We start from the raw sequence: 27,291 nt of genomic DNA, 5'->3' as shown, positions 1-27,291 counted from the left end.
TGGAGTACCGCAAGGATATGAATTGGCTCCAATAATGTTTGCTATTTATGTGAATGACATGGATGATGATGTGAAATGTTATATGAGCTTCTTTGCAGACGATGCCAAAATGTTAAGGAAAGTAAAAACTGAAAAGGATTGCAAAGCACTGCAGGAAGACCTGAATAATGTATGGAATTGGAGTCAGAAATGGGAAGTGGACTTCAATATTAATAAGTGTAGCATTATTGAGTTTGGAAAAAGCAAAAACAGAATATCAGGACAATATAAAATTGGAACCAAGGAGGTAAAGGAGGGATCTGAAAAAGATTTGGATGTAATAATCTCAAATGACTTGTCCTATGACAAACAGATAAACAAAATTGTAGGAGAATCCTACAACTTGCTATGATCAATAAAAGTGGCATTTACATATCTGGACAAAGAAATTATAAAAAAAAAATATTGGTCACACTGATAAGGCCTAGACTAGAATATGCGGCGACATTGTGGTCACCCAGTACCAAAGAGAATATAAAGAAAATAAAAAAATGGCACCTGCACTTGCAAACTTGTCATATGAGGAGAGATTGGCTAAACTGGAGTTACCAACTCTGGAGCAAAGAAAAGAGAGAGGTGACCTACTGACCATCTACAGAATCAGGAAAGGCACAGAAATACTCAATAGAGAGGACTTGGTAATCTGGGACAAGAGAAGCACAAGAGGACATGGAAAGAAAATAAAAATAAATTTTGCTACAGAAGAGATCTGAAGAAAAACAGTTTTACACATTGAGTGGTGGACACTTGGAACAAACTGGACAATGAAATAGTGTGTGCAAAACCATTCATAAGTTTAAGAGCAAACTTGACACTGTGAGATACAAAGGCGGGACACCACAAGCGTAGCTCCCCTTCCCGAAAAATACATATATACATACATACATATATATACCAAGGCTTATTCCCCCTTACAAGGGAGGTAGCCAAAAAGGGAAAGGCATAAAATCATTCCCACCCATTCCATCTCTGAATACACTCCACACCCCTCCACCCTCCCTCTTATCTTAGCACCTCCTGGATGACGGGTCATCCCTGCACCTTGTCCACTGTCCTGGGTCACAAGCAGTGTCACAAAACACAGCACATCCACAGCAAGGCCACTTCATTAAATTGACGACCCCCCTCTCTGTCCCCCCCATGCATAAAAGGAGAGGACGGGGAGAAATCCCTTCGGGCTGCGTCAAATTTTGCTCACACATACTACCTCACCCCCCATCCCCCCGCCCATTCCACCTCATGCATCACAACATCATCCATATACAACCATTCTCCATTCACCCCTGTCTTCTGTCCTCTCCCATCCTTCCTCAACAGACATTCCCCTCTTCCCCAAAGCCCTCTTCACCCCATCCATCCGCCTCATCCTAGGACTTCCTTTATGTTCACTCCCTCCACATCTGCCTTCCATACCTCTTTTACTAGTCTTTCTTCACTCATTCTTTCCATGTGTCCAAACCATCCTAATACTCTTTCATCAACCCTATCTCCTCCCTTTCCACCCCTGTTCTCCTCCTCACCTCCTCATTTCTCAATCTATCTAGCCTAGTAACTCCCATCATACTTCTCATACACCTCATCTCAAACACATTCAAACTCCTTCTCTCTTCCTCTCTTATTTTCCATGTTTCTGCCCCATACAGTGCTGTTGGCACAATCGGTCCTTCATACAGTCTCCTCTTAGCATCCATTCCCAAATGTCTATTCCTCATTACACTTTTTAATCCACCAAGGCATTTACTCACTTCTCTCAATCTACATTCTACCTCCACCTTTTCCTGCTACATTTGCACCCAAGTATCTAAAACTATCCACTTCCTCCAGTCGCTCTCTCTTAACCCCTTCCATACGGTGCCGCACACGTAGGCGTCATGGACTTAGATCTCGGTGGCAGCAACCAATGCCAGCCGTACGACGTGTCGTAATAATACTCGCATCATAAAATATAGTCACCGCTTATATCGATCGTTCTCTCTTCACCCGTGAATTTTGATAACCATAGAAAATGCGATTACAAAAGAATTAGAAAGAATGTCATTATGGAGGGGCGACTACAATAAATATAATCAAGACGCCGATATGGCAGCCTCGCGAATACACTCGCTCCCCATGACGCCTACGTGTGCGGCACCGTATGGAAGGGGTTAATACTCACTTCCAGTCTGCTGCCACTTTCACCCCTTGTACATCTCATCACCTTACCATCACCCACATTTATCTTCAGATTTCTTCTATCACACACTCTCCCAAACTCTGTCACCAACTTCCTCAATCCCTCCTCCGATCCTGCCACAAGCACAGTGTCGTCTGCAAACAACAGCTGGCTCACCTCCCACTTTTCTCCATTTTCTTAATCTATCTCCAATCCCTTGAATTTACCTCTCGCACTACCCCATCCATGTACAAGTTGAACAGCCAGGGCAACATAACGCATCCCTGACAAAGTCCCACCTTTACCTCGAACCACTCACTCTCTCCATTTCTAATCCTGACACAAGCTCTACTACTCTAATAAAAACTCTTGACAGCTCCTAAAAGCTTTCCTCCTATCCCGTATATCTGCAAAACCTCCCACAGTGCCTTCCTGTCTACCCTGTCGTAAGCCTTATCCAGATCCATAAAAGCCCAAAAAGCATCCTTCCCCTTTCCTATAGCTTTCTCACATATCTGTCTTACCATCAAAATCTGATCTACACAACCTCTACCCGTCCTCAATCCACATTGTTCCTCACCAATTATTCCTTCTGTTCCTCTCCTAATCCTCTCAACCAAGATCCTCCCATAAGCCTTCCCAACTATACTTAACAAGCTAATCCCTCTGAAACTACTACATTCACACTTGTCCCCTTTTCCTTTGTAAAGTGTAACTATACAGGCACCCCTCCAGTCCTCCGGCACTCTACCCTCTCTCCAGCAAACATTAAATAACCTCACCAGCCAGTCCACCATCACTGTACCTCCTTTTTTTAGACATTCTGCATGGCATCCATCCAGACCAGGTGCCTTACCTGCTTTCATCATCTTAACAACTCCCTTCACTTCATCCTTCCTTATTTCTCCTCCATTTTTCTCACGCATCCCTCTCATTTTCTTCACATTTCCCACTGCAACTATCTTTCCCTCCCTATCCTCCTTCACATTAGGAACTCCCTAAAATATTCTGCATATCTTCCCCTTACTGCCTTCTCTTCCATTATCATCTCTCCATCTGCACCTTTTACCTTTTCTTCTCTACTTGATTCGCCTCCTCTTCCTCTCTTAATTTCTTTCCAAAACATCTTTTTATTACTTTCAAAATTTTCTGTCATACACTTACCCCATTTCACATCTGCTCTCCTCTGCCTCCTTTACCTTTTGCTTTACTTCTCTTTTCTTTTCTTTGTACCTCTCATATGACTCCCTCGTCCTACTTTGTAACCAATCTGTGAAAGCTCTCTTCTTCTCTTTGTTTCCTCATCCCACCATTCACTACCCTTCCTTCTATTTCCTCCTCTCCTTCTTGTTCCACACACCATCTTTGCACACTTTGTGACTCCCTCCTTGAACCATCCCCATTCCTCCTCCACTCCTAACTCTACTCTATCCGCAAAATACAACTAGGTATATACACAATCTCTCCCTGCTCCCCACCATCCCCTGCCCCTCCAATCCTTGCAACACAATATCATCAATAAATACCCATTCTTCACTCCTGCCTTCTCCCTTTCTTGCTAAATAGACATTCCCCTCTTTCTCAAATCACCTTTATCCCATCCCTCCATCTCATCCGCCTCAAGTTCAATCCTTCCATCTCTGCCTTCCACACCTTTTACTAATCTTTCTTCACATATTCTTTACATGTGTCCAAACTATCTCAATACTCTTTCATCAACCCTATCTGCTATCTCCTTTTCACAGTAAGTATAAAATTAGTTTTAAGTTTGAATATTTTTGTGTAATACTTTGGCCATAGCAGTAGTTGCAGCACCATTTACAGGTAGCACACTGCTATACACCACTGATGACCCATCATTAGTTTAGGTGGCTAGCTATTTCAATCCTTTCATTCACTGTATTAAACTGCAAGTGATACTAATTAAATTTTTACCTCTGCTGTTTGCTTATTGGCCTTAAGGACAGTACGAAGTGTTGCAATCTGCTCCCTCTTGGTGGATAACAGGGACTTTAATTTAATGACTTGTTCTTGAACCTCTTGTACTTCTGCTGCAGTCATACCACCTGAAATAAAGGAACTGATTTCAGTATAAACATACAATGAATATAACATATATTCCTATGAGTAAGAGTTTCATGCTTGGCAACTGTCCCACTTTTACAGTTTGGTACACATCTGCTATTCTTATGTGTGGCAGCTTCTCTAACTTCCTCAGTAAGGAAGAATAAGCTACTTTCCACATCAACTTTTGTATGTATGGCAATATTTGCTTTGGAAATTTCCTGACCCACAAACAACTTAGCACAGCTTCTCTAATGTTGTGCATAAGCCTTAACCTTTGACTTATCCAGGTATTTATCTAAAAATAAAAAAATAAAATACTGATCCAGGGGATGTAGTGCTGTACCTACAAGATGCCCTGCCAGTCTGAAGGAAACTGAAAGTTAGACAAAAGTTTGATGAAGTACCACCAATCTTCTATCAACCCAAGGACAGCACAATGTTTGTATTCATGAAGAGGAAGTTGTGGTTTTTGAGTGACTGCTATGGTGTAAAGTATCCAGTTTGATAAAATGCATTAACATATAAAATGGAGGAAGGAAAAGGAGAAAAAAGGAATAATGAACCAAAAAATAGAGGATTGGACATGAGCAGAGTCAAAGAGAAAGGTGGTGTCAACAGCTAACTCCAAGCTTCGAATTAGCGCTCCGAACTAGCGCATTATTGCCATAACAGGAAAATGCTTTGTTGTCATTTCGGGGTTGAACAATATATTTTCGTGGGACTGGCAAGGTATGTATGTGGTCCAGTTCTTGGGTTAACAGTTTTAGCACAATATGGAAAGCAACAAAGAAGAACTAAGGAGTAACGAATCAACCAAGAGAGGACTGGATGTATCCAGAATTGAGTCCCTGTGGGGAGTGGGGAAAAAAAAAAAAAAAAAAAGTCTAAATGCTACTCTGAAGATGACTAACAGGTATATCAGTGAGGATTATTTCTCGGGATTTAGGAGGCGAGGGGAAATAATGGAGAAAACCTTTTGATTTGAAATTAGACAATAAAGCTTTGCAACTAAAGGTATCTAACCTACGCACAACTAATGAGGTGATACTAAGAGAATTAAACGAGCTAAAAAGTGAACTAAGTGCGATAAAAAGAGGAAAGGAAAATGAGGTTAGAAATACAAATGAAGAACTGAAGAAATAGGTTAAAGAACAATTCCAAGCAGTAAATGAAAAGATGGAAGAATCAATCTAAGAGACTGATCTGAACGAAACAAAAAATCAGTAGAAAAGCTAATGTGAAAATAAAAAACTCTCATTCAGAGAAATAGTACAGCAGCAGGTAGAAGAGAATGCAAAGGAAACTGTGACCAAGGTGATCAAAGAAAAGGAAAATTGGGTGAGAAACACAGTGGACAAAAAGAAATGCATTGTGGTTTATGGTATCAATGAAAAACACAATGTACACAAATACCAAAGAGAAAAAGAGAAAGAATATGTGAAGGAGATACTAAAAGTGGTTCAAGATGAAGGACAGAATCTGGATACATAAATCGATGACGTACACAGAATGGGTACATACTCAAAAGGAAAGACCACAGACCAATGAAAATCAAACTAACTCATATGATAGCTCAAGAAATACTATCAAAAGCGGCAAAACTAGCAAACAGTGAAAAATACAAAAATGTGTGGATAAAAAAAGAAATGAAAGAAGAGGAAATCGAGAAAGATAGGGCACTGAGAAGTGAAGCCAAGGAAAAAACAAGAAGAGAATGGATACAGAAAAAAAAAAAAAAAAAAAAGTGTTGGATCTGAGAACGAGAAATTGGTACATAAGAAGAATGGAAACTTAAACAAAAAAAGAGAAAAGAAAAAATTAAAAGTGGTATATTCAAATATGGACGGTATGATTTCAGGATTAATTGAATGACTATTTGTCAATAGAGAACCCTAACATAATGGGAATTGTGGAGATAAAACTGAAAGGTCCTATACAATCAAGTATGGTGAGACAAAGTTTATACAACTTTGGGTCGAAAAATAGGATGGACAAACAGGCAACAGAGTGAAAAGACAATGTGGAATTAATCACAATTAAAGTTGAAAATAGCAGTATGAAAAGTAGAAAGTTTAGAGTTGTATATGTGCCACCAAAAACTAAGATTTGGACCGACAGCAAACACTCAAAATTACTAGAAGACACAAAGAATAAATTAACAGAGACACTGAAATATAGAAAAAATATAGTAATAATGGATGACTTCAACGCAAAGGAAATAAATTGGGAAGAATTGACAATGGGAGGTGGAGAGGAACTCTTGGGCAATGACCTACTAGATATGACCATTGATTACACATTGCCTCAATGGGTTAAAGAAAATACCGTATTTTTCGGACCATAAGGCGCTTCGTACCATAAGGCGCACCCGTAATTTGCTATTCCCCGTCCTTACATAAGGCGCGCCTGACTATAAGGCGCACCTGACCATAAGGCGCACCTGGTCTCGTCATCGGATAATCATGCATATGTGAGTGCATTCAGAAATGAACATTTTCGTTGTTGAATGAGAAAAATCGGTTGGGATTTAGCAAAATTACAAAAATAAATGATATATATTTTTTATTTTGGTCAGTGAAATCAGACCACCTCCATGGACGGTCTGCCCTGCCATTACCCCTAAAAAACAACATAAACACGTTATGGGAATTGTGGGGAATAAAACCAACATTAGCAGTTTTATTCCCGGAATTCTCTATTCACTTAGAAACACAAAATTACAAATGACGGTAAATGTTTAGTTTCAACCATGGGCGCAATATAGCAATAGAAAATTAATTATTAATTTTGTAAATTATAATGTATCAACGTATACAATTTTGTGAGCAGAAATAAAAAACAAAAAAGGTGCTAAAACAGATTTTGTAAGCAACAAAGTCATGTCGGATGAATGGTACGCCATGTTTGTTATGATTGATGCTGACGTCGAAGAAATGAAAGGATAATAAATTTGTCTAAACTAACCTGTGTTTAATAAATCATTAGCTGCAAATTAAATGCCATCTGGCTCGTCCTCGTGAGAGACGTTGGCCGGCTTTTCAACCACTTTCAGCTTGCGTGGTATACAAAGTTCTTGCATCTTGAAGGAATGCATGTATCTCCCCTCCATAACATTCCTTCAAGAAATGTACCTGGCGAGGTACTGTTGGAAGTACCGAAAGACGATAAGATGGCGTCCCGATCCTATGCTACCGACTTTGTTCGTTAGCATATTTGCTTGTAGCAAGGTATTTTTTATTTTCATTTCCGCCCACAAAATTGCATATTACATTGATACATTTTAATTTACAAAATTAATAATTAATCTTCTATTGCTATATTGCGCCCATGGTCGAAACTAAAAAAAAACACCCATATGACTAGACCAATGCAAGATGGCTGTCTGTGCTGTGGATGCTATCATGTCATAGCCATGATAGCATGAATGAATGTGGTGGCATGGACTCAAAAACTGTCGAAGTTTTCGCAATTTTCTTGTCAAGATACATTCATCTTGGTTATAACTTTTGCTAGGCCTATGCACTGCCTATGCTTGCCGACGGCGACCGTCGGCAGGCTAGCTACAAAATGTGTCAAAATAGTACGTCATTGTCCGAGGCATTGTTTTTTTGCACTGAAGCCACACGTAAGGCGCACCACCCAATTTTGGCCGATTTTAAGGATGTTGCCCATGCCTTATGGTCTGAAAAATACAGTACTAAATTTACACAAAATGAAGAACCATCAAGACTAGATTTGATATTCACCTCTGAGCCTGAAATTGTGGAAGAAATAAACTATAACACACCAATTGGAAAGTGACCACATACTAATAGAGATCGAGCTTAGGGAATAAAATGTTGTGAGAAGGAATGAGAAACATAGAGAAGGAAGATTAATATACAACAAAACTGACTAATTTGCAAATGATGAAACAAAGATGGAAGAGAAATGGAACATTTTTAAAGATATTTATAAGGAGGGAACAAACATGTGCCTAAACAGAAACAGAAAATGGAGTACATAAAGTGCTGGTATAATAAAATAAAAAGTGTAGCAATGCTAAAGATAGAAGAGACAAAGCTTAGAAAAGATGAAAAAAAAGACAAAAAAAAAAGACTAAATGTCAACATACATCAAACTGAGAAATGAATACATAGACATACAAAGAGAGGAAAAAAGAAACTATGAAAAAGATGTAATAGCAAAATGCAGAGATCAACCTAAACTATTTTACAGATATATACCGTATTTTTCGGACCATAAGGCGCGGGACAAATCCTTAAAATCGGCCAAAATCGGGTGGTGCGCCTTATCGTGCGGTGCGCCTTATGTGTGGCTTCAGTGCAAAAAAAAATGCCTCGGATAGTGACGTACTATTTTGACACGTTTCGTAGCTAGCCTGCCGACGGCGACAGTGCATGATAGGCCTAGCAAAAGTTACAACCAATTTATAACCAAGATGCATATCTTGACAAGAAAATAGTGAAAACTTCGACAGTTTTCGGGTCCATGCCACAGCATTCATTCATGCTATCATCGTTATGACATGATAGCGTCCACGACACAGATAGCCATTTTGCATTGGTATAGTCTCGCTCCACTCAGACTGTAGTCATTTGGATATTTTTTTAGTTTCGATCATGGGCGCAATATAGCAATATAAAATTATTAATTTTGTAAATTAAAATGTATTAACGTATGCAATTTTGTGGTCGGAAATGAAAATAAAAAATACCTTGCTACAAGCAAATATGCTAATGAACGAAGTCGGTAGCATAGGATTGGGACGCCAACGTCTCTCACGACGACAACGAGGACGAGCCGGCTGACATTTAATTTGCAGGTAATGATTTATTAAACACAGGTTAGGTTAGGTTAGACGAATTTATCACCCTTTCATATCTTCAACGTCGGCATCTATCATAACAAACATGGCGTACCATTCGTCCGACACGACTTCGTTACTTACGAAATCTGTTTCAGCATATTTTTTGTTTTTTATTTCCGCTCACAAAATTGCATATTACGTTGATACATTATAATTTACAAAATTAATAATTAATTTTTTATTGCTATATTGCGCCCATGGTCGAAACAAAAAAATTATCTTCATTTGTAATCTTGTGTTTTTAAGTGAATAGAGAATTCCGGGAATAAAACTGCTAATGTTGGTTTTATTCCCCACAATTCCCGTAACGTGTTTGTTGTTTTTTAGGAGTATTGGCAGGGCAGACCATCCATGGAGGTGGTCTGATTTCACTGACCAAAATAAAAATATATATCATTTATTTTTGTAATTTTGCTAAATGCCAACCGATTTTTCTCATTTAACAACGAAAATGTTGTTCTGAATGCACTCACATATGCATGATTATCCGATGACGAGACCAGGTGCGCCTTATGTAAGGACTTATGGTCCTTATGGTCCGAAAAATACGGTAAATGACAAACTAAAAGACAAACATGAAATAGTGAAACTGCATGAAGGAAATAAAGAATACACAGATGTAAAAATGGCTGAAGTAATGAACAGACACTTTAAGTATTTACAATTGAAAGCTCACAATTGTGGGACGATAGTCACAAATAAGGATCCCCTAAAATGAAAGGAATAATGGTTACACAGAAAGAAATAAGGGACCAAATAAGGAAACTCGATGTCAGAAAGTCACATGGGCCAGACGGAATAGCGAACTGGATATTAAAAGATTGCATAGATGAACTCACAGACAAAATACACAAGATAATTGACTTCCCACTCAAAGAAGGAAAAGTACCACAAGACTTGAAAAATGCTAATATTGTACCAATATATAAGGAAGGAAATAAAGAAAATCCAACAAATTATAGACCGGTAGAATACACAGATGTAGAAATGGTTGAAGTAATGACCAGACACTTTCTCTGTATTTACAATTAAAAGCTCACAATTGTGGGATGATAGTCACCAGAAAGGATCCCCTGAAATGAAAGAAATAATGGTGACACAAAAAGATATAAGAGACCAAATAAAGAAATTTGAAGTCAGAAAGTCACATTGGCCAGACGGAATAGTGAACTGGATATTAAAAGAATGCATAGATGAACTCACAGATAAAATACACAAGATAATTGACTTCTCACTCAAAGAAGGAAAAGTACCACAAGACTGGAAGAATGCTAATATTGTACCAATATATAAGGGAGAAGACAAAGGAAATCCAACAAATTATAGACTGGTATCCCTTACAAGCACAACTGCAAAAATACGTGAGTCACCAAAAATAAATGGACTAAACACTTGGAAGAGAACAAAATACTAAACCCCAACCAATTTGGATTTAGAAGTGGAAGATCATGTACTACAAACTTAATATGCTTTTACTCAAGATTGGTAGATATAATACAAGAAAGAGATGGCTGGGCAGACTGTGCTTTCCTGGACCTACAAATGGCTTATGACAAAGTACCACACAAAAAACTACTAAGAAAAATTGAAACAATAGGTGGAATACAAGGAAAATTATTGGAATGGATGAAAGACTTCTTGGAAGGAAGAAAAATGAGAGTGGTACTTAGAGAAAAGAACTCAAATTGGGTAAACATGATAAGTGGAGTCCCCCAAGGCTCTGTATTGGCTCCGATAATGTTTGCCGTTTATATAAATGATATGGATGAAGGAACTGAATGTTATATAAACTTCTTTGCAGATGATGCGAAACTACCGAAGAGAGTAATGAAGATGATTGCAAATCTTTTCAGGAAGACCTGGACAAAGTCTGGAATTGGAGTAAAATGAATGAAGCGAATTTCAACATTAAAAAGTGTAATATAATGGAATTTGGAAAAAGTAAGGGTGAGGTAGTATGTGTGAGCAAAATTTGACGCAGCCCAAAGGGATTTCTCCACGTCCTCTCATTTTATGCAATGGGGGGACGGAGAGGGGGGGTCGCCGATTTAATGAAGCGGCCTTGCTGTGGATGTGCTGTGTCTTGCGACACTGCTTCTGACCCAGGGCAGTGGACAAGGTGCAGGGATGACCCGTCATCCAGGAGGTGCTGAGATAAGAGGGAGGATGGAGGGGTGTGGAGTGTATTCAGGGATGGAATGGGTGGGAATGATTTTATGCCTTTTTCTTTTTGGCTACCCCCCTTGTAAGGGGGAAAAAGCCTTGGTATATGTATGTATGTATGTATGTAAAAATGAATATCCGGTCAATACAAAATTGGAATAAAGGAAGTTACAAAAGTAAACTCAGAAAGAGACCTAGGAGTAATTATCCCAAATGACATGACACCAGACAAACGTGTAAACAAAATAGTTGGAGAAACCTACAATTTAATAAGATCAATGAAAGTGGCCTTTGACTACATGGACGAACAAATGGTAAAGGGAATCCTAGTTACACTGATAAGACCAAAATTGGAATATGCAGCGTCACTATGGACACCCAGTACAATAAAAAACAAAGAAACTAGAGAGAATTCAAAGACCATTAACAAAGATGACACCAACACTTAGCAAGTTGTATGAACAAAGATTTTACAAACTAAACTTATTAACTCTGGAGCAAAGAAGAGAAAGATGCAATTTGATAACCATCTATAGAATTATGATCTATCTAAATGGGACAGAAGAAATACAAGAGGGCACAAGAAGAAACTTAAGGGGGTACGCGACACCTGGGGGGGTGAATTTGGTCAAGATATGGCATTTTTCAAAACTGTGTTCAAAATGTTCGTATACCACTTAGAAATAAATCCCGACAAATCATTTTCCAGTCGCGCGTAATTTAAAGGTCCTGGGTGAGGTTTAAAGGGACAGATTTAAAGGCGCAACCCACACTAGAGGGAGGCGTGCCACTTAGGACCTTCAGGCGCAGCGAATAACGTTGAAATTTGATTGAATTTACACTCGCCCAGTGTATCAACGGCCAATACGATTGTGGAGGGGAAGGGAGGAAGGTGGAGGGAGAATATTTCGCCAACTTTGTGCGAAACTAAGCGTTAGTTCCCGGCTAGCTCTGAAAAGGGAAGTACACATGTCTCATGAGCTCTCATTGCAATCTATTACTTTAGCTAGTACATATTACTCTTTAGTACAGTCATCATGGGTAGCAAAAACAACAAAAGAACATCACAATGACAAAAAACAGCAGTTAAAGATGGCAAGCAGTCAAAGACGACTAAAGATCTCACCACCTCTCACTCCACCACCGCCCTCACCTGCACCTCTGTGACGGTGACAGAGGTAAAGGACAACATTAGACTAAACAATTCAAAGAGGAAGATTAAATCCAAAGAAGAAAGCAAGAGGAAAAAGATCAAGGCTATACAGGAAGAAGAAAGAAGAAGGGACATCATATGATGCTGGAGGGGGTGCCCTACCAACATAGATTGGTGAGGGGATTCTGATGAGGAAAGAGAAGGCGCCCACTACTGGAAAATAAACCTCTTTCCAATGATTTAGATACCCTGAAGACCCCCAGCAGAGAGGTTTCATATGAAGAAACCGCCAAAGGTGCAAAAAAGCAAATTATATGATGTTGTCGTCTGTGCGTCGTCACTACTGTGACATACTTATACTTTAGTTTTTCAGTATTTAAAGTACTTATAATTAAAATATGTTGATAATTTTTACTGTACTTACTTATTATATAATAAGAATTAAGCCATCAAAAAATCAATCAAATTGGTGAAACTATAAGCAAGTTACAGATATATTTATATTTCAAGTTACCATATCTCCGTTCGATATTTTTCTACTTTTTTTTAATCATAAAAAATCTAATATACATCAGATTTAGATGAAACTTACAGGGAATATTACTTTTAGTAACTGCTAGGGCCGATCGTTCGAATATTTTGAATAGGATGAAAGAGTTCGGAGTAATAATGGAAACGAGCAAAAAAATTGTATTTTTCACGATTTTTGCCAGACATTAAAATTGAAATGCCTGTATGCAAAAGTATAAAGGAAATTGTTCAATTACTCAATGACCGGCCCTAGGTGTGCCTACTGACTAATCATAGCCAAAATATAAAACAAATTGGTCCACGTATTATGGTGCTGTGCACTTTTAAATGTCGCTACTGGTATACGTACATGTGTACATACATCATTCTGCTTCACCTAAAATGTAGGCAATATGGATACCTATTTATCTGAGAAGTTTCAGCTCTTTACTCTAAATATTTTAGAAAATGACCTCCAGGTGTCGCGTACCCCCTTAAGAAGGACAGTTACAGAAGAGATCTGAAAAAGAACCGCTTTCCACACAGAGTAAATACATGGAATAAATTGAAAGAGAAAACAGTGAGTGCTAAAACTATGACTTAAAGAAAGAACTGGATGCGGAAAGATACAAATGTGGGTCTCTATGAGCATAGCTCTTCTCCTGCAAAATACAACTACCGTATATTTCCGTGTATAGGACGACCTTTGTATAAGACGAGGTACAAAATTAGAGCAAATTTTTATTAATTTATCTCATATTGGTAGTATAAGACGACTGCTAAATTACAAAAGCATCAGTGTATCAAACCTACCATACAAAAAGAATTGTTTTGATTACGTTTATCAGCTGTTTTTTCCGTTTTTTCCTTTTTCTTTCTCATTACTTAACTGTATCCTTATACCAGATAAATTACTGTATCCTTATAAATTCAAAATAAATTAAATAAAGCAAACCATGTATCATGATTTTCTGAGAACACACGTCAACTAACAAAAATGATTTGTTTATGTTCCTGGTTCGACATAGCTCACTCCACCGCACACAACGGCCAGGTGGCATGAGAAATGAACGCAGTTTGTTGGTCTAGGATATGTTTAGGAGTCATATAACAGCGAATTCTAAAACACGGTTGGCACGAATCTCTAATGCCATGGATGGCACTGAAGATGATTTATTGTATGAAAGTGATGACGAAGCCGAAGTCGACTCACCGGAACCGGACTGGGATCCCTACAATGACAGCATATTTGAGGAATCTTGTGATATGTTCAAACAACTTTTCGAAACAGAAAGTGATGATTGTGACGAGTTTGAAGCGTTTTGTATAAATAAATAAAGAAATAAAGTTTTATAATGTTTTAAGTTTTAAATGTAATGTAATGTAATTTTATTGAAAAATAAAGGTTTTAGAAATACGTTTGATGTGTAATATTGATGATTAGAAATTAAGTTTTATAATTTTTAAATTTTCTGTTTTAAATGCAACTACTGTAATATATTTTTATGGATAAATAAACGTTTTATGTACTGTAATCCAAAATTGTCATTTTCAGTCTTAAAAAGAAAAAGGTTGCTATGAACGCAACCAGTGCTCGATGTTTACATTTTTTTCAGCTGTGTTAAATGTGTTTACATATAGTTAAAAGTACCGTAATTTCATTGATATAGATTTATTCCTCGAATTTATTAACAATTACCATTTACTATAAAGATATGACTAATATATAAGGTAAATATGGTTTAATTACCTTTATTACCAGTTCTTATCATAATGTGAATCATTTCCTGTGTATCGGTGGCTATCGGCAGGCTAGCCAACCAAATCATCTCTCGTAGAATTCAAGGTCTGATTTTTATAATGGTAGTATAAGACGACCCCCAACTTTAAGGGGTGAATTTTTGGATTTTAGGGTCATCTTATAAGTGGAAATATACGGTAGGTAAATACTAGGAGTGATACCAAAGAGGACTTGTTTAAACTACACCCCGAAATCAACTCAAAGGTGGGACAACAATGTTTTTTCAGGGTTTCAAAGAGAAAGAGGACTATTAGTTAAAGGCTTAGATGTAGAAAGAGAAACTAGGTATAGCAGTGTACTAAGAAATCAAGACATTAATGACTTGATGGAGGAAGTAATAGATTAAATAACTGATTATAGAGAAATGCACAGAGAAATAACTAATCTACAAAAAGCTAATAAAGAAATGAACAAAGAGCTTAATGACCTAAAAAGTGAACAAAATATGATCAGAAGTAATAACTAAAGAAAGAAAAATTAAGACAGAAACAAAAATGAGGAACTGAAAAAAAGAGGTCAAAGAACAAATACAAGCAGTGACCAAAAAAGTGGGAGAATCAATTAAGGAGATGGATCTAGAAATAAAAAATCAGTGGAAACAAGAACAAGAAAATCAGAAAATAACATTTAGAGAAATAGTACAACAGCATGTAGAGGAAAATGCTAAAGAAATGTCAAAGTAATTAAAGCAAAGAAAACCTGGGTAAAAACAAAGTGGATACAAAAAATGAATTGTAGTTTATGGTATTAAAGAAATACATTATGTATACAAATACCAAAGGGAAAAAGAGAAATTGATGCTTGTACTAAAAGGTGTCAGGGAAAATTTAGAGATTATTCAACTTACTTTCTGCAGATGCGTTTTCTCTAACAAGACCCTTCTCCTTGCTCAGCTCAATTGTGTGTTCTACAGCCTTCTTAAGGAATCGCACCTGGTCTTGTAGGGTCTCCACAAGCTCCTTTGCACCTTTTGGATCAATATTGTCACCCTAAATAAGAAGATAATCAAGAAGTGATTAATATAACACTGTATTAAAAAATACATATGAAAATAAAACATCGTCATGTATATGAAACAGTGACCACTGGGAAAAAGAAACTAAGCGAAGCAGAGCGCTTTTGTATATTACATCTTCAGTGCCAAGTACTTTGCACTGAAAAGGTAATATACAAATGCACCCTGCTTCTTTTAGCTTCTCTTTCCAAGTGGTCACTCTTACATAATTGAATACAAGTTACCAGTGTTTCTTATAAGTATATTATATATATATATATATATATATATATATATATATATATATATACTGTATATATATATACAGTACTACCTCTCATTGATGGACTAAAAGGGGGTTAACAGTGTCCGTTGACGTGAATAATTCGGTGTTTTGGAGTGGTTTTTGGGTGGCATAGTGATTGCATGCACTAAACAGCACCAAAAACACTGAAAACACAGCTAATTAACGTCCGTTAATGAGAGGTCTCACTATATATATATATATATATATGTATGTATATATATAAAATATATTTTGAAGGGCAGAAATTTAATTGAAATATTTCATTTGCATTTTTCTAGAAGATTCTAAATGCTAGGCATTGTGGGTACCACTCTCACTCCACTCCTCTGTGACATCATGACACATTACATAGACTCAGAACCTTAGATTTGGGAGAAAAATTCCCACTCTACAGTTCAAGATTCCATTGGAGAAATATTCTTAAGGATTTGTGATGCATAAATGTTGTATAAAGAAATGAGATAACAGAGCCTTGACTTATATTACGAAGTATTAATTGGTGTTTTTTTCAAGAGATCGAACACTTGGGGCAATCTGGAGTATCATGCGTGGGGCTTAGCCAGTTCTAAGTCCATACCTCTTTCTGTTCTAAATCCAAAGAATAAATCATTTTCATATTTAGGACTGTCAACATTACAAATTCTTTTTCTAAACACTCCCAAAGGCATTTCATACTTACTCATGTCTAGTCTTCTTTCGATTGTCTCAGCGTATGTCTATCATAGTTTTCTTTTCTTTTTTTCATTTCTCTTCTTTTTTTTTTCTTAATAAACTTGATCACTTTGATACATCACGGTTTCACCACTTGCTATTACCCCCTCTTCCACTGGTTTACAACCAGGTAGTTCGCCACTGTTTCGTCGATGAATCACTATCAATCAATCAAACCAGCCATCCCAAGTCCACTGCCAAACAATGACCTCCTTCATAGTATTCCATGATTCACACGACCACACCACCCTCTGCCACATCACTCCTGCAAACTTCTTGATCTTGTCTCTCCACCTTCTGTCTGGTCTCCCTCTTCCATGCTTTCTATCTCGTGGCGTCCACTCAATAACACACTTGTTCCATCGCTCATCAGTCGTTCACACCAACTTACTTGCCCAATTCCACTTCCTCTCTTTTACTGCCTCCACAATATATTTCACTCTAGTCTGCTCTCTCACCCAACTTGCTCTCTATTGGTCTCTCAGCATAATAATAATTAATTGATCTCTCCATTCTCCTCTGTGCAATCCTTAGCTTTGTTCCCATCACCTTCATCAGTTTCCAAATCTCACAACCATTGATCATTGCTGGCAGAATGCATCGATTGTAAACTACGTTTCAAACATGAAGGTAGAGAGCCTCTCACAATTTCATTATACTTACCAAACACTTTCCAACCAATTGTAATACGTCTTTTTATTTCATTATCATGATCTTTTCTCACTTTCACCATCTGACCTAAATATACTCTTAAACTTCTTCAAGACTCTCACCATCAATAACAATTTCGTTACTTTGAACTTTCATGTTGAACATTACTTTGGTTTTACTCTTATTCATTTTTAAACCTACTTTGAGAATTTCCTTGTTTAGATCACTCAGCATATCTTGAAAATATTCTGCTCTTTCTGAATTAACCCCTTCCATACGGTCCCACACACGTAGGCAGCATGAGGAGCAAGTGGATACACGAGGCTGCCATATCGGCGTCTTGATTTTATTTATTGTAGTTGCCCCTGCGTAATGACATACTCTCTCAACTGTCTTCATCACATTTTCTATGGTTATCAAAATTCACGGGTGAAAGAGAGAACGATTGATATAAGCGGTGACTATATTTTATGATGCGAGTATTATTACGACACATCGTACGTCTGACAGCTAATGCTGCCCACGAGATTTTGAACCGCACTGAAGAGGTTAAGAATAATGTCATCCGCAAATCTTAGGTGCTTCAAATATTTGCCATTAATCTTTAAACCTTTCTTTTCCCAATTCAACCTTCTGAAAATATCTTCCAAGCAAGCTTTAAAAAGTTTGGGTGAAATTGTATCGCTTAGCTGTACAGACACTCCTCTACTTACGTTCATTCATTTTACGTTTTTTCGATTTTACGTAGTTCAAACAATACTTACGCATGATGCTGCGTCCATTGTTTACATTGCACAAACGACAGACTGAAAGTGCCTTGCCTCATCCTCCTCCTCCTCCACCATCTCAATTTATGTTGCTTGAATTTAATTTATTTGAAATTAATGTTATTATTTTACAATGTTATGTGTATAATTAATGATTTAGGGGTGTTTTGTAAGATACGGTAATAGATGTATAGTATAGTAACAACTTACGTTCATTTTCAACTTACGTTCGGCCGTTCGGAACGTAACTAAAACGTAAGTTGAGGAGCGTCTGTATTGATTTAACTTCATGGTCCAACATGGTGGGCCCAGTTGGTCATCACAATTACTAAACAGAATGACTTGACAACAGAATGTAATGACTTGACACTAAAACATCCGTTCACTTTCAACTTACGTTCGGCCATTCGGAACATAACTAAAACGTAAGTTGAGGAGCGTCTGTACTCCTTTTTCGATCTTGATCTTTTCTGTATCTTTATGTAGTCGAATTATACGGTACCTTTCGCATAAATCTTTTCTAAAATTTTTACAATCTGTTCGTTTGTACCCTGCTTGCATAGAGAATTTAGTAGTGCTATTTGTTCTACCGAGTCAAAGGCCTTCTCATAATCTACCAAAGCTAAACACAGGTATATTATATTCTGTCGTTTTCTCAATTAGTTGTTTATCGCCTGCAAATGGTTTAGAGTCAAAGATCCTCTCCTAAAGCCTGCCTGTTCTCTTGGTTTTCATCTAAAACTTTACTTAGTCTATTTGTAATGATCTTGGAGAATACTTTATATACATTTGATAGCAAGCTAATCGGTCAATAGTTACTAAGATCCTTCTGGTCTCCTTTTTTATTAAGCAAAATCACTATAGCATTGCACCATGCATCAGGGTCGCTTTCTTGACGTAAGCACTGGGTGTACAACTGAGCTAATTTAATATGAACTAATTTCCCTGCATCTTTCAACAGATCTATTGATATACCATCTTCCCCACGTGCTTTTCCTCATTTCGTAGTTTTTAGAGCAAATTCTACTTCTTCCTTTGTAATCTCTGGTACACTACTAATGTCTACACATGAATTTACTGACCCAACTATGGTTTTTAATGAGTAAAGCTCCTGGTAAATTGCTTCTACTCTTTTTACCATTGTCTCTGCATTTAATGATTTCTCCATTTCCATCTTTCAAACATACCATTTGCTGTCTTCCCAAAGCAGGTCTATGCTCGGTCCCTTTAATACTCTTACCTTTCCAAATAGTTTCCTCTATTTCATCCATGTTTCTCATTCTTTTCTCTGATCTCTGCCTTTTTTTGTTGATAAGCTTTAGTTCTACTCTTTCTATTTTGTCTCTCCTGCTTTTAATCTGCATGGTCCTTTTTCTTTTAATTAGGTCATTTGTAGCTTTGGCGTATTTGTTTTCTCTAATGTTTTTTGTAATTCCTACTTTCTCCGCCAATTCCCTAATGATATTCACTAAATTCAAATTAATATCTTCCACAGTGTCCTCGTTAGTTCTTAGAGCTTCAGAGCTATTTTTAATTTCTGACTGAAATTTCTTATTATTATCCTTAACCTTTGCCTTGTTTTCTTTCTTAACCCCTTCCATACGGTGCCGCATACGTAGGCGGCATGAGGAGCAAGTGGATACGCAAGGCTGCGATATCAGCGTCTTGATTATATTTATTGTAGTTGCCCCTGTGTAATGACATACTCTCTAAACTGTCTTCATCACATTTTCTATGGTTATCAAAATTCACAGGTGAAAGAGAGAACGATCGATATAAGCGGTGACTATATTTTATGATGCAAGTATTATTACGACACATCGTACGTCTGGCAGCTAATGCTGCCCGCGAGATTTTGGCCCGTACTGAAGAGGTTAAAACTAGTTTATTTCTCTCAGACCTAAAATTGAATTTAGCTGTGCAACCTACCATTCTATGGTCACTACCTATGTTGACTTCATTTATCACCATAACATTGCTAACGCTTTTAGTCTCATCTCCTAATACAAAGTCTATTTTGTTCTTTCTTGTTTCATTTGGACTTCTCGAGGTCCATGTACAACCTACACACTTTTGAAAGAAAGTGTTCATTATCCTCATGTTGTAGTTTTCTGTGAAACTGACTAACATCTTGCCACTGTCATTTCTTTCACCTACTCCAAACTTCCCAATGCACATCTCATCTCCCATCTTCTTCCCCACTTTAGCATTAAAGTTGCCTATTACCAATGTGAACATACTTTTTCTTGATCCATTACTTGACTTAAATCATCATAGAACGACTGAATTTCATCATCTGAACTCTGTGAAGTTGGTGCATAAACCTGGAAGGTGATGATAATTATTTACATGGATTTAATGAGGGAGATGACAACCTCCCCTGATTAGCAAGTCTAGAGGAAAAACTAACAAAAATGAACAAATTATGGGAGGTTAGGTTCAGTCAACTTACACTGATTACACAGAATTGATAAATTGGAAGAACTAAAGGAGAACCAAAACCTAAATAAAGAAATAGAAGAATTAAAAAGACAGTTAAAAGAAGTAAAGGATGAGAATGAGGAATTAAAGAATAATAATAAAGAGAATAAAGAATCCATAGAAAAAGAGGTAAGTGGTTGGAAAAAGGTTCAGGAGAATAGCGAAATTGAATTTAGAGATATAGTGAAACAACACATGATGGAACACACTAAGGATACAGTTATTAAAATTATGAGAGAGGAGATAATAAAAGACTTAGCAGATAAAAAGAAATGTATAATTATGTTAGGAATGGAAGAGAAACATAATCCAAATAGGACTACAAGAGTAAGAGAGAAGAAAGAGTGCACAGGGTACTAAGAATATTTCAAGAAAGTGAACAGGAAATAGGGAAAGAAATTGAAGAAATATATAGACTCAGGAAATACAATGTAGACAAGACCAGACCAATTAAGGTTAAATTCAGGTCACAAACGACAGCAGAGAATGTCTTATCAAAAACAGGAAAACTAGCAGAAAATGATCAGTACAAACAGGTATGGATAAAAAGAGAGATGAATAAAGAGGAAAGAGAGGAAGAGAAAACAAAAAGAATCGAAGCTAGGAAAAAAAATGAAAACAGAACAGTCAGACAAAGAGAAATTCTATTGGATAGTAGTGGATATGAAAGTGAGGAAATGGTTCACAGGAGAGAAAAACAAAAGTAAAACAGAAAACAGGATGGAGGTAGCAGAAAATTAAAAGTGTCCTACACAAATATGGATTAATAACAGGCTTGAATGAATTGACTGCCTGATGCAAAAACAAGAGCAGGAAGTTTGTGGTAAATTATGTGCCTCCTAAAATGGCTTCGTGGGAAGAGAGAGAACACAAGAATATGTTAGAGGACACAAGGATAACACTAAATAAGATAATGGATGATGGAGGAAGAATAATTATAATGGATGACTTTAATTATAAAGAAATCTGCTGGGAAGAGATGATAGTGAAGTGTGGAGATAACTTATGGGGAAATGTGCTACATGATATGATTATTGAACATACAATGACACAATGGATACAAGAGAATACTAGGTATAGAAATGAGGAAGAGCCATTAAGACTAGACCTAATAATCACATCAGAACCTGAAATAGTGGACAAGATTGAATATAAGACACCACTAAGTAAAAGCGACCACATATTAGTAGAACTGGAACTAAATAAAGAAAAATACATGAGAAAAACGAACAATATGGATAGGGAAGAATGATGTATGGAAAAACAAATTAAGATAAAATGAGAAGAAAAAAAAACAGAAAAAAGCAGACTGGGAAAGGATATATAAAGAGGAAGCAACAGTAGAAGAGAAATGGAAATTTTTGACAACAATTTATAAGAAAGGATTGGAAAAATATGTTCCAAGACCAAAAAAAAAAAAAAAAAAAAAAAAAAAAAAAAAAAAAAAAAAAAAAAAAAAAAAAAAAAAAAAAAAAGATATGTATAATGTTGGTACAACAAAATATGTTGAGAGTTAAAAGATAAAAGGGATAAAGCTTGGATAAAATGGAGGAAGGACACAAAAAAAAAAATATATATATATATATATATATATATATACTGATTACATAAATCTGTACAAGTGCACAGAGAAGAAAAAATATGAAAATTATGTCATAGAAAAATGTAAAGATCAACCAAAACTATTCTATAGATTTGTAAACAACAAACTGAAAAACAAACAAGAATTAGTGAAACTATGACAAGGAGGAATAGAATACACAGAGGAAATAGAAATGGCAGAAATTATGAACAAGCATTTTAAATCAGTGTTTACGAGGGAGAACATACAACTTAGAGATGTCGAGTGGAAAGGGAAAGTCCCCCCTAAGAAAGAGATAGAAGTAACAAAGAATGAAATAATGAATCACTTGAGTAATCTCGATGTCAGAAAATCGCATGGTCCAGATGAACTGGAAAAATGGATTTTGAGAGAATGCAGGGATGAACTAAAATACAAAATACATAGTGTAATAAGCAGTTCATTGAAGAAAGGAAAAGTTCCAGAAGATTGGAAAAGAGCAAATACAGTACCAATATATAAGGGGGGAAACAAAGAAGACCCTACTAACTATAGACCAATCTCCCTCACAAGTACATACATACATAAACCAAGGCTCCCCTTACAAGGGAGGTAGCCAAAAAGGAAAAGGCATAAAACCATTCCCACCCATTCCATCCCTGAATACACTCCACACCCCTCCACGCTCCCTCTTATCTTAGCACCTCCTGGATGACGGGTCATCCCTGCACCTTGTCCACTGCCCTGGGTCACAAGCAGTGTCGCAAGACACAGCACATCCACAGCAAGGCCGCTTCATTAAATCGGTGACCCCCCCTCTCCGTCCCCTCATGCATAAAAGGAGAAGACAAGGAGAAATCTCTTCGGGCTTGTCAAATTTTGCTCACACATACTACCTCACCTCCCATCCCCCCGCCCATTCCACTTCATGCATCACAACATCATCCATATACAACCATTCTCCATTCACCCCTGTCTTCTGTCCTCTCCCGTCCTTCCTCAACAGACATTCCCCTCTTCCCCAAAGCCCTATTCACCCCATCCATCCACCTCATCCTAGGACGTCCCCTCATGTTCACTCCCTCCACATCTGCCTTCCATACCTCTTTTACTAGTCTTTCTTCACTCATTCTTTCCATGTGCCCAAACCATCCTAATACTCTTTCATCAACCCTATCTCCCAACTCCCTTTCCACCCCTGTTCTCCTCCTCACCTCCTCATTTCTCACTCTATTTAGCCTAGTAACCCCCATCCTACTTCTCAGACACCTCATCTCAAATACATTCAAACTCCTCTCTTCCTCTCTTATGTTCCATGTTTCTGCCCCATACAGTGCTGTTGGCACAATCACAAGTACGGTAGCAAAAATTTGTGAAAGAACGATCAAAATTAGATGGGTAAAGCATTTGGAAAAAACATTGTACTAAATCTGAGGCAGTTTGGATTTAGACAAGGAAGACCATGTGTCACAAACTTGATGTGTTTCTATTCAAGACTAATAGATATAATACAGGGAAGATATGGATGGGCTGATTGTGCCTTTCTACATACATACATACATATCCCAAGGCCCTTTCCCCCTTAACCACTTCCATACGGTGACGCCTACGTAGGCGTCATGAGGAGCAAGTGGGTATGCGATGATGCCGACGTCGGCGTCTTGATTATATTTATTGTAGTCGTACCTACGTAACCTCCATTCTCTCTAAACTGGCTTCATTATATTTTCTATGGTTATCAAAATTCACGGGTGAAAGAGAACAAACGATTGAGCACTGACTTTATTTTTCATAATGCGATTATTATGACGCAACATCACACGTCGGGCAGCTAATGCTGCCAAATGTGGGATGTGCCCCGGAGTGAAGAGGTTAACAAGGGAGGTAGCCAAAAAGAAAAAGGCATAAAATCATTCCCACCCATTCCATTCCTGAATACACTCCACTCCCCTCCACCCTCCCTCCCACCTTAGCACCTCCTGGATGACGGGTCATCCCTGCACCTTGTCCACTGCCCTGGGTCAGAAGCAGTGTCCCAAGTCACAGCACATCCAGAGCAAGGCCGCTTCATTAAATCGGCGACCCCCCCACTCTCCGTCCCCCATGTATAAAAGGAGAAGATGGGGAGAAATCCCTCTGGGCTGTGTCAAATTTTGCTCACACATACTACCTCACCCCCCATCCCCCTGCCCATTCCACATCATGCATCACATTATCATCCATATACAACCATTCTACATTCACCCCTGTCTTCTGTCCTCTCCCATCCTTCCTCAACAGACATTCCCCTCTTCAAGCCCTATTCACCCCATCCATCCATCTCATCCTAGGATGTCCCCTCATGTTCACTCCCTCCACATCTGCCTTCCATACCTCTTTTTCTATTCTTTCTTCACTTTTTTTTTCCATGAGTCCAAACCATCCTAATACTCTTTCATCAACCCTATCTCCCAACTCCCTTTCCACCCTGTTCTCCTCCTCACCTCCTCATTTCTCACTCTATTTAGCCTAGTAACCCCCATCTTCTCAGAAACCTCATCTCAAACACATTCAAACTCCTTCTCTCTTCCTCTCATACGTTCCATGTTTCTGCCCCATACAGTGCTGCTGGCACAATCACTCCTTCATACAGTCTCCTCTTAGCATCCATTCCCAAATGTCTATTCCTCATTACACTTTTTAATCCACCAAGGCATTTACTCACTTCTCTCAATCTACATTCTACCTCCACCTTTTCCTGCCACATTTGCACCAAAGTATCTAAAACTATCCACTTCCTTCAGTTGCTCTCCCTTAATGCTCACTTCCAGTCTGCTGCCACTTTCACCCCTTGTACATCTCATCACCTTACTTTCACCCACATTTATCTTCAGTTTTCTTTCACACACTCTCCCAAACTCTGTCACCAACTTCCTCTATCCCTCCTCTGATCCTGCCACAAGCACAGTGTCGTCACCAAACAACAGCTAGCTCACCTCCCACTTTTCTCCATTTTCTTTAACCATCTCCAATCCCTAACCCACCACCCTTGCATTTACCTCTCGCACCACCCCATCCATGTACAAGCTGAAAAGCCAGGGCGACACAACGCATCCTTAACGAAGTCCCACCTTTACCTCGAACCACTCACTCTCTCCATTTCTAATCCCAACACATGCTCTACTACTCTTGTAAAAACTCTTGACAGCTTCTAGAAGCTTTCCTCCTATCCCGTATATCCGTAAAACCTCCCATAGTGCCTTCCTGTCTACCCTGTCGTAAGCCTTTTCCAGATCAATAAAAGCCCAAAAAACATCCTTCCCCTTTCCTATAGCTTTCTCACATATCTGTTTTACCACAAAAATCTGATCTAAACAACCTCTACCCGTCCTAAATCCACACTGTTCCTCACCAATTACTCCCTCTGATCCTCTCCTAATCCTCTCAATCAAGATCCTCCCATAAGCCTTCCCAACTACACTTAACAAGCTAATCCCTCTGTAACTATTACACTCACACTTGTCCCCTTTTCCTTTGTAAAGTTGTAAAGTGGAACTATACAGGCATTCCTCCAGTGCTCCGGGACTCTACCCTCTCTCCAGCAAACATTAAATAACCTCACCAGCCAGTCCACCATCACTGTACCTCCTTTTTTTAGACATTCTGCATGGCATCCATCCAGACCAGGTGCCTTACCTGCTTTCATCATCTTAACAACTGCCTTCACTTCATCCTTCCTTATTTCTCCTCCATTTTTCTCACTCATCACTCTCATTTTCTTAGCATTTCCCACTGCAACTATCTTTCCCTCCCTATCCTCCTTCACATTAAGCAACTCCTTAAAATATTCTGCCCATCTTCCCCTTACTGCCTTCTTTTCCATTATCGACTCTCCATCTGCACCTTTTACCTTTTCTTCTCTACTTGATTCCCCTCCTCTTCCTCTCTTAATTTCTTTCCAAAACATCTTTTTATTACTTTCAAAATTTTCTATCATACTCTTACCCCATTTCACATCTGCTCTCCTCTTTGCCTCCTTTACCTTGTGTTTTACTTCTCTTTTCTTTTCCTTGTACCTCTCATACGACTCCCTCGTCCTATTTTGTAACCAATCTATGAAAGCTCGCTTTTTCTCTTCTACGACCACAGAGTGATGTATGGAATAAACTAGATGAACAATAGTGTGTTAAAAAACCATACATGGATTTAACCACTTCACTCCGGGACTTAAATCTCGCGGGCAGCAGCCAATGCCAGCCGTACCACGTGTCGTAATAATACTCGCATCATAAAATATAGTCACCGCTTATATCGATTGTTCTCTCTTTCACCCGTGAATTTTGAAAACCATAGAGAATGTGATTAAGGGCAGATTAGGGAGAATGTCAAAACGCAGGGGCGACTACAATAAATATAATCAAGACGCCGATATGGCAGCGTCGCAAATCCACTTGCTCCTCACGACGCCTACGTGTGCGGCACCGTATGGTAGGGGTTAAGAGCAATTTAGACAGGACATCATGAGCGTAGCTCCCCTTCCTGTAAGATACAACTATTACATACAACTGGGTAAATACACACACATCTCCCCCCACCCATCCACTTGAGAAACTTACTGAGCAGACAAAAACATCCCTTTAGGCTACATTATTCTGTCATCTGTTTACAACCATTCTCCATTCTCTCTTATCTCCTGTGCTCTCTTCCTTGTCTGACAGACCCTCTTGCACCCAATGCCTCCTTCACTCTATCCATTTCATTCTTGGTATTCCTCTCAAGTTCACTACATCAACTTCTTTGTTCCACATTTGTCAATCATTTTTTCTTCCCAAACTATCTTAGCATTACTTGATCAACCCTATCTACCAACTCTCTTTCCAGTCTTGAATTCTGCCTTAACAGTTCTCACTCTAACCATCTTTACAACCCCACCATATTTCTTTTACAAAGGATTACAAAGGAGCATGCCAACAGGAGACCTTTTGGTCCATAACTAGGTTGGATGCGAAAAAATCATAATTATAAATACATAAAAATTATAATAGATAAAATAAATAACTAGGTAAAGTTAATTAATCAACAGTT

General features: G+C 38.0%; 1 protein-coding gene across 1 annotated transcript in view; it reads right to left on the bottom strand.

Annotated features, from left to right (window-relative positions):
• Positions 1-27,291, bottom strand: part of LOC143039361 (protein bicaudal D-like) — a 115,658-nt gene that overhangs the window by 63,128 nt on the left and 25,239 nt on the right. Inside the window, exons 3-4 of the mRNA XM_076209253.1 lie at positions 15,603-15,744; positions 4,127-4,257 (exon numbers count right to left, since the gene is read on the bottom strand). Coding sequence (XP_076065368.1) covers positions 4,127-4,257; positions 15,603-15,744 — 273 coding nt within the window. The remainder of the gene's footprint in view (positions 1-4,126; positions 4,258-15,602; positions 15,745-27,291) is intronic.

The sequence above is a fragment of the Oratosquilla oratoria genome, chromosome 26 (genome assembly GCF_046742065.1).
Source record: "Oratosquilla oratoria isolate Oo_2021 chromosome 26, ASM4674206v1, whole genome shotgun sequence".
NCBI lineage: Eukaryota > Metazoa > Arthropoda > Malacostraca > Stomatopoda > Squillidae > Oratosquilla > Oratosquilla oratoria.
This window is presented reverse-complemented; position numbering and strand designations above follow the sequence as displayed.